The 9,263-nt window shown below is 45.7% G+C and overlaps 1 protein-coding gene across 1 annotated transcript in view; it reads left to right on the top strand.

Moving 5' to 3' along the window:
- TRPC5 (transient receptor potential cation channel subfamily C member 5) overlaps positions 1–9,263 on the top strand; it is a 54,245-nt gene that overhangs the window by 27,123 nt on the left and 17,859 nt on the right. Inside the window, exons 3-5 of the mRNA XM_085319711.1 lie at positions 2,957–3,293; positions 5,503–5,642; positions 6,406–6,418. Of these exons, the coding sequence (XP_085175837.1) occupies positions 2,957–3,293; positions 5,503–5,642; positions 6,406–6,418 (490 nt within the window). The remainder of the gene's footprint in view (positions 1–2,956; positions 3,294–5,502; positions 5,643–6,405; positions 6,419–9,263) is intronic.

Here is a 9,263-nt window from a genome sequence, read left to right on the forward strand (position 1 = left end):
CTGGAGCAGTCTACCACTTGTATGCTAGAAGCAGCAGTCAAGTTTATTGTAGTAATAGCACATACACGTCCAGCTTCATAAATGCCTGCTACTTCTCTTGGAAATTTTATTTTCAATGCTCATTTTGATCAGTCCATCTATGCAACCTACTCAGTCCAAAAATGATCTAATTTTGATCCAGGTACCCTGTTACAGCATGTAAAATAYATTCATAAAATCTAAAAATACATACAGAAATGAATGACTTTGTCAGACCTTGTCTGACTTCCATCATGTGTTAATTTGCTTTCTGCAACATTGTTCACAAAAAAACCCCACATTTTCAGAAAGAATCAGGCAAAGATATAAAAGCTGCAGAAAAAGAGGAAGAGATCGTCTTTATTRTTTGATTTTTTTTCCCTCTCTGAAYGCTGTTSCAGGAGTTCTTCCCAGGTTATGTCTTCAGGTACTGCAGGGGCTCTGGAGAAGTGTCTCCAAGTGCCACTTGTCATCAGAATGGGGGCTTGAGATGCCACCACTGCCTCACAGAGTAGGGCTAAAACGTGCAGGAGACCACATCGACAAGTTCGGCTGTTGCCTTTGAGTGTCTGATACTGAGCAAAGCATTTTTCCCTTCCACATGACCTTGGTCATTTTGAATATAGCTGTGATAGTGCTCTGCTTGTAGAGAGCWCTCTGACAACTGTGCGCAAAAAGTCCTTGCGCATGCAAAATAATACTGGGCAGTCTTGGCAATGGATAAATATTTAAAAGAAATGGCTGTGTGCAAAAGCCTTTATTAAGAAATTATCTCTGTCACATCAAGTCTGATCTCCTGGTGACTAAGACCTAGAAAGTAAGTTCTAGGTACAAATATGTGAGGCATGATGAGAAGAGCCTTGCACCCGTCTCATAAATGTACCTGTGAGGGCTGATTCATTACTAGCCCAGGCCATGTCTACACTAAATATAATAGTGTTGACTTCAGAGCTTCTGCTGGGGTAGAAAAATTATACCAATCTGGGATGACAAAACTTGGGTGCTCTTGTGTTCAGAAGCCAATCTCTGCCACCATGGCCTGCTCCTTCCAAGGAGCTAGCTGAAATTATAGCGGTGGCAGAATGCTTTGCCTGATAAAATCTGGCTTCCCAGAGGGGGAAGAGGAGGGCGTTAGCAGTACATTGCTCCCAGCAAACCCTTTTAAATATAGACAAGCCCAAGCATAATAAACAGTACAGTCATCTTCAGGTTACTCACCACTTTGAGTCTGCTTTACAGTATCTCTTTGAGGTCTGTTCCCTATGAAGAATGCTCCTGGTACTATCGTGTCAGTTAGGAGCASGGTTCTTTCTGATATAGCCATATCCTGCCATAAATGTGGTTATATTGTTACAGGATTATTTTTGTTGATAACTGTATCTGTGTTAGGACAGTTTTTCTGGTTTAGCTTCAGCAATATRGGTATAATATGCACCCTGAGAACAACTGTTGAGTTTTTTTTTTCTTAAATTTGTAGAGCCCAGTGAAAAATCTGAATTCAGCAGGTCAGAAGGATAACTTCATTAAGATCGGTTAGAAATTAAATACAAAAAGAACAGCAATTATGTCTTGATCTTGCAGGCTTTGCTAATTGGCAGTGGGAATAGGGTCTGTAAAAAGCATGTTTCTTCTGAAAAGTGCTGAAGACTACGGGGCTTTCCAGATGTAATCAAGAACGTAAAGTCTTCTGGCAAAAGTCAGAAATATCCTGGCTTAAACTTGAAAATCCAAGGGCTGTTAGGTATTAAAAACGTCTAAAGTAGTTGCAGCTTGAGCATTTCTGGTATGGAGTCACTGAAATGCAATAAACCACCATCACGATGCTGGCTTTTTGTGGAGTGAAAGTAAACTTTCAAGTGTCATTTTTGGTCCAGTGATGAAAGGTTTCTCTTTTGCCTCTGCTAAATCTCTGATTTGCGAGCCCTGTTTACAAATGTGCCGTCCTGCTTCCCGACAGATGTCACCTGGCTGAACTTCACATTACTGTGTGCTGCCTCATGCCCAGCCCAGCCCACACACCCATATGCTGGTCTTCTCGCCCAAAATCATGTGCGCCGCCCCACGCGCTGCTGGAGATGTTCTCTCTCCGTGCCTCCGACACACACGCATACGCGCTGGCACACGCTCTGAGCTTTAATTCTGAGTTTCCCTCCTGCCTGGTCTTCTAGTCACAGCTGAAAAACGCTGAGAGCGGTTGGGTTGAAAGGGTCAAAACTTGAAACGTTCTGAAAACAAATCTTCTGGAGAAGAATAGCTTAGGAGTGGACRAGGCTCGTAGGGATTTTAGTAGCATCATTCTTGCACCAGGCTTCGTGTGCGGAGAGTGACTGTTCTACAGAGCGTGCTTTGAACAGGAAAGACCTCGTGGACGAAATCTTAAATCCTATTTATCATATTTATCAGAGTAATGCTGCAGGTTGTGACCTGCCAAAAATGCCGTCTGCTGCTGGTGCACAGGAGATGGTGCACCCTCGCCACGCAGAGCAACGGTGGGTCTAGTCGGGCTACGGGTTAAATACGAAGGGCCTCTTACGCTATTCACGTGCTTCTCTCTGCTCAGATTTTGTCCCGTGTAGCGTTTTTGCATGTGCTTGGTTCTCGTTGGCACGTGGAAGGCTGATTGCAGGAAAGGTAAGGAAAGGTGGCTTGGAGCCGAGAACCCCGCAAGATCTGCGGACACGCGCGCTCTGCCTTGCACCTGCAGCTGTAGTTTGCATCAGGTGCATGTTAGCTCCTGTTTCTCTGAAACAGGATTTTCACCTGTAAAAAGAAAGAACTAGTCGACAGGCTTGCCRTCCCGCCCTGAGCACACAGCTGACACGTCCAGCGGGTGGCAAGCGGGGACGCCAGCCATGCGACTCCGGGCCACTAGCGTCACTCTCGGCCAAGGCYGCGAAAAGCCCTTTCGAGCTAATCTTTCTCTTTTCTTCCTCCTCAGTTTGTTGCTCAGCCAAACTGCCAGCAGCTACTAGCAACTCTTTGGTATGATGGCTTTCCAGGATGGAGGCGGAAACACTGGGTAGTAAAACTCYTGACCTGTGTCACCATCGGACTGCTATTTCCTGTGCTATCCGTGGCATACCTGATTGCACCCAAGAGCAGGCTGGGACTGTTCATTAAAAAGCCATTTATAAAGTTTATCTGCCACACCGGCTCTTACCTAACCTTCCTCTTCATGCTCCTGCTGGCATCACAGCACATCGTCAGGACYGACCTTCACATGCAGGGACCTCCTCCCACCATTGTGGAGTGGATGATCCTGCCCTGGGTTCTGGGTAAGTCCCAAACACCGAAATGCCTGGGCCGCGGTTGCCTGACTCGCACCCACAGTAACCGTGTGGGGGCTCGCTGCTACTCTCAGCAGCATCAGCCCGTAAAGAGACTTGGCAGCCAACTTCATAGAACAGCTGGGCTCCTTCTGCAACAGCAGCTCCTGCTGGCCCGGGGCTGTTCTGATGCGCGTGGTGCCATCTGACGTGCCTTTAGACGTGACCTGAGTAAAGCGCAGCAGTCACAGCTCTCTCGGCTTCCCCCACGCTCTGTGTGAAGCACGGGTGTGGGACTTCGCTTCGGGGCTGTGCTGGTAACAAACGGGGTCACGTCTAATGCTGGCCGAGCTCTGCCGGCTGGCACGTGGCAGGAGGCAAAGCCGGGGCACTCTGCCTTCTCCTTGCCCTGGGGCCAGCGTGCAGGTACCAGGCACCTCCTGAACAGCCCACGGGACAACAGGAAAAGGAGGAGAAATCTCGCTCTGCCTTYGGCCTCTGTGCTGGTGAACACTGCCCAAATCGGCGTCGAGCTCTCTAATAGGAGCAGAAGCAGGAGGGAGTGTTTAATATCAAGATGCCAAGTGGGAGGCTCTTAATTCCAGGGCAACCACAACTGTGAGGCAAAGGAGGGGTCGGTGTTCCCTGAAGGTAGGGCGTACAGATGAGGCAGTGAGACGGGATGGGCGAAGGTGGATGGACCCACTGAGGGAGAAGAGCGGGGCAGCACGCCTTGACGTGTTTTTGATGAGCGAGATGTATTTGCGCTTTCAAACTCAGCTCGGACACAACAGCAGCTGAAAACCTCGCTGGAGGCACAAGCGCTCCTCTAATTTGGTTCGCATCTCCCTTGCTCTGCAGTTAAAATGTAGTATCACTGTGAGCCGGGTGTTACTGGGAGGCCTTKCTGAGGGTGGTGGTTTCCACGCCTTTCTAGCTCTGCTGCTAGAGATGGCTCCTCAATGCTTCCCGTGGGTCACTTCTGCCTTGCCCCGTGCTCACCAGCTCCTGACGATGCTGGGCCCCGGTTCCTCCTTCGGTGTTGCCTCTGGCCTAGGCTGGGTCCTGTGGTCAACAGCCCTAGCAGCTCACGGTGCCAAAACCAGCAACGCTGAGGAAAAACAGGGAAGAAAACGGAGCTGTAGACATGTTCACAAATTGCTTCTCATCGTGACCCAGGGCATTTTGCTCCTTTCATAGCTCCACCACAATTTATAAAYGATAACCCAAGCCTCGTTATCTTACTGAACTAATTTATGGCATTGAAATACCTCTGTTCGTTGAAACTTTAGAACAATCTGAGAAGGTTAAAGGACTTTTCTGAGCTTACGTGGTCTCTTCACTTCATCCTTAACTTCACAGTTTAAATTGAGGGAAATGGTGGGCATTTCAGTAAAACTGGTGTGCAGATGAAAGGAGGATAGTCTATAAAGGAAAATGCCCTTTCAAAATAGCCTTYCACAGTTGTCTACTTTTCTTTTTGAGTTCTTTTGTTTTGGATAAATAGGGATATTGTGGRACTGTTTATTAAATGGAGACATTAGAACAGTTTCAGCAGATTAAAGGTTATTATTTGTAAAATATCTTCTGCTCTAAAAGGAGAGAGAGAACAGGCACACACAGCATTGCTGTAACTATAGTAACCGGCAATGATAACTCACCATAAATACAGTATACGAGTTCTTCAACAGGATCCTTTCCATTGATTTATTTTATGTTTTTGCGTGCATGCAAAGATTTGGAGGGAGCTGTAATAAAATTACCTTTTTGGCCTTGACAGTATGTTTGCCTGACCGCTGCCCTGCTGCCTGGCCAGTGAGGAGCTCAGATGGCTATTCCCGTGTTTGCAGCAGTTTATTTCAGCGCTGTCTGCTCCTCAGATCGAAATTTCAAGTCCTAAAAATGAGTTGCAAGCTGCAGTTCAGTTTTAGTGACTACTGTGGTATCCTGCTGTTGGGTGTAGACAGCAGTCTGGGTGACTGCCGACTCCGCACATTGAGGGGTACTCTTTTTTTTTTTTTCTTTTCACACTTAATGTTTCTTATCTCTTTAGAYTGAATTTGTTGTAAAATGCCTCATAATCACCATTCCTCTACTTTGTAGGAGACAGGATGGATGAGGCTGTTAATTTATAAATTTTTAAAATAATTTTTAATCATATTTGCTTTAATGGCAAATAATATCTCCTCATGCCAGTTAACTCTCTTTCTTTCTACAGGATTTATTTGGGGAGAAATCAAGGAAATGTGGGATGGAGGATTCAATGAGTACGTGCATGACTGGTGGAATCTGATGGATTTTGCAATGAACTCCCTCTATCTTGCAACAATCTCCCTTAAAATCGTTGCCTATGTCAAGGTACAGTAACCTGGGACATGTCTGTGGGAACTGTAGTTTGTGGGACCTGCAGGACAGAAAGCGTCAAAATCAAAATTAAAGATCAAAGAGAATAGCTGCCTTTCAAGCAGCCCAGTTTTGAAAATTCACTTGGAAAACTTATGAATTTGTTTGGAGGATGATCTTCCTTCTCATCCTTACTGCTTGGTTAAGATTGAAGCTTTTGGGCTGTTTGAGTTAAGACCAAAGTTTTCTGGCAGTGGGTAGAAGTTCCCCCACTCGCTGTCTGTGCTGGAGCTACTCRGTTGACAAGGATGCGTTTTGTTTTCCCTGTTGTCAGTGGGCCTCTTTCAACATTGCGAAATCCACTGAAAACATGGTTTTTATATAAAACAATAAAGAAAAAAGGAATAAGGTTTTCCGAAAACTTCTACAGCCAAGMTTTATCATAGGAGTCTGTGAGCCCTTATAGGTCTGTAGATTACTTATCAGGAGGCTGCTGGTAGGAGGTTTCCTTCTGAAATACCGGAGTTGGCTTCTCCTCTTGAAAATGTATCGTTTTAAAGCGTAGGCATGGAAATGACAAAGGAGGAAGCTGGATCTTTAAAACTGTGTTGTAGATCCTTTACTGCACTGTTCCGTTTACGGCGAGCATCCGCATCAAAGTTCATCCTCTAAAGCACATTTAGAAATTGATACGCATCTGCTGCTCTGCGTTGATGCATGCGCAGCTTTGGAAGCCAGATGGCCTGAAGCCCTTGCTCTCTGTCTCTCTTTTTGGAAGACAGAGACAACACGTAAAGGGCCTCCTGCAGACCTCCTTGGGCAGTAGCTCCCTGTGGCTTCAGTAGCAACCGCGGGCGCGTGGGTGGCTTTGAGGACCAGCCTCCTTCTTTCCTTGGTATGAATCAGGAGGAACTTCACTGCAGTCAGGGGAGTTACACTGATGTAAGTCAAGGAACCTGACTCTGCTCCTGAACCACAAAGGCGCTTCCTAGTTCTGCTGTGCTGCCTCATTGGCTTTGCCCTGGCAGAAAGGTATCGCTGCTTTTTGCCCAGGATGAGCAGTTCCCCAAAGCTCCCTAGTCCAGCCTCCCGAGCTCGTTGGCTCACACTGGGAAGGCTCTTGTATAACCCCCCTAGCAAGCAGCCCTGCTGCGGGGCCTTCTTAAAATCCAGAGGGTTGCATAAGGCTGAGTTCGTGTTCTTCAAAGGGAACAGCTTGAAGATAGTTGCTACTCCCTGGACAGGCAGCTCTGTAGCAGCATCAAAGCAGGAGCAGATTACATCTCTTTTTTTCCCAGCATTCAGAGCTAGCAAGGAAATTAGACGCTTGAAAGGTTGGGTTTTGAACTGTGAGCAATACGAAAAACACTGGAAATTGTAAGATTCATGAACAAATCGTAAAATGTTAACAATCTCTTTCTCTCTCTCTCACACACACACGTGAATTACTAAAAGAGCTATGCTTCCACAGATTTATGTGGTCACACGCTGAAATATAAACTCACAGCCAAACCACACATACAAACAAAATACAGCTTTGTGTCTATACCTTCTATGAACCACAGCACCCTATATGCAAACTGCAAAGGCCGCTATGCCAGCGCACACAAGCAGCCTAATAGGAATATACCTGTTTGAGTATGGATGAGACCCGCGTAGATTAAACCTGGCTAATCTCAGCTCTGGTCCTGACCTAAGTGTCTAAGTGTCAGGCAATTTGGAGAGGTGCCTAAAATCTCCCGCAGACCAGTCTGAACCCGCGTGCCCACAGACGTTTCCTTCTCACCTGCGTCACTCAGAGGTTGCTGTATGCTCTGAAGCACAAGGATTTATAGCCCTGATAACGGTTTCAAAATCCTTTGCAACATGACTTGTAAAGGTTTTTGTTATTTATAGAACAGCCCAGGGCTGGAAAAGGCTGGTATATGTGCCAGTACGCTCTCTCCTAACACTTCTTGGAACTTCAAAGGATTGCATGGACATTTAGCTTTCTGCCAAAAAATCAGAAAAATAAATTGCATATTGACACTAATGTTTTCCATCCTTGTTTTTTACATGGAGACCTTTTTTTTTTTTTTCCCCAATTTGACCAATTTCCAAGACCTGGCATCAATGTTGTCCAGTACCAATTAAATCTACAGGCTAATTATAGCGTAAAAATACTTCCTTAATCAGTTTTYATTTGCTGCACTGAATTATCCTGTAATGAGGAAGCATAGATGTGACTGCTTGGCTTAGCTTATTTGTACTGTTCTTTATGTGTCTCCGCTTTGTTCCATCTTCATCTTCTGATGTCTAACCCAAACARCTCCAACCTTTTCAGCTGTCCCAGGTACCCAGTGGTTCTCATTAGATACCTCTGAAATCCCCTAKTTGTGCCCTTGTCTGCTAAGCTGCATGACTCGGAAGTGACTATTATGCTCCGAGCAGGGATATACAATCATGACCCTAAAGAGTTGCTTTAAAAGTATATGTGAGTTGAAGACGACCTTTTCCTATTCCTTCACCTGCCCATCAGTGCTGARCCCTGGTAGAGAGCCAGCGGGCTGGTGGCCAGCCGGCGCGCAGAAGGGGACCGAGAGCAGCGGTGCAAGTTGGCTCTGCAGGCAGGGGAGGCTTTCGAATCACAGCCGGCCACTACCCGCCCCAGGCGTTGGCAAAGAGCTAAAAACGTCTGCCTGCGTGTAAACGTTTTAAGAGCCATCTTCAGATGAAATGAAGAAAGTCAGTCCCTGTCGTTCGTAAAATAAAGAGCAGTTTGGAAATGTCAGAAGCAATCCGAGGTCATGCTGAAATGCCTTTGTATCATATCTGAGCTCCTTCATGCTGTTTGAAACATCAGCGTGCTTTTAGCTCTGKCGCTGGAAAAAATGTGAACTATGTTCACTGGAGCTTCAGATTTAAGTGGAAAGTCCTTACAAACTCATCTGTCAGACCAGTGTGATATTACACCTTTCCTTTTAAAAGGTATAAATATGATTTTAAAGGCTCTAAACACTCTGGCTACAATATTGACTATATTTTGTAAGTACATTTTTGCCCTTTTATAGTTGCTGAATGAAGAGAGGCAGCTGATAAGGGGGCAAATAATTCCTCGACGTTAAAAAGTCTGATTCCATTCTGCCGTGCCAGCGTTAGGCCCGGGGCGGTCATGTATCTACGACCAGCTCTGCTGTGTTACCTATTTGCGCCAGGCTGCGCGTGGGTCACCTAATGCCCCTGCTTTTACAGTTACATTACAAACTGAGTTAATTTTATAATTGATGCACTCAAATGTAGCCAGTGTTTCAGCTGTAATTACGACCTCTGCTTTAGCAGCTTTCCTAAAATTGCCATGACAAATTAACTAATAAGAAAATTAATATGAAGAAAGGATTTTGGTTCTGGGCTGTTGGCCCTTTTTTGAGATTACTAAGGAAGGAGAGCATCCACTCCRTACGTCCCACGGCTCATTGCTTCCCCTCTGCCCTTCCTCAACCCTCCCTTGCCTTCTGCCCACACATCATGCTGAATGTGCAGGAATGTTTAGGAGGAATAATAAAAAAAAAATGCCCTGAACCTGCTAAAGAGTCAGAACCATGTTACATGTTAAGAGAGAAAGGGGTTTTATATGAACCTGTGGACCTGAATTACTAG

This window comes from Rhea americana, unplaced genomic scaffold (genome assembly GCF_003343005.1).
Source record: "Rhea americana isolate MKP2758 unplaced genomic scaffold, rheAme1 scaffold_6, whole genome shotgun sequence".
Classification (NCBI taxonomy): Eukaryota; Metazoa; Chordata; class Aves; order Rheiformes; family Rheidae; genus Rhea; species Rhea americana.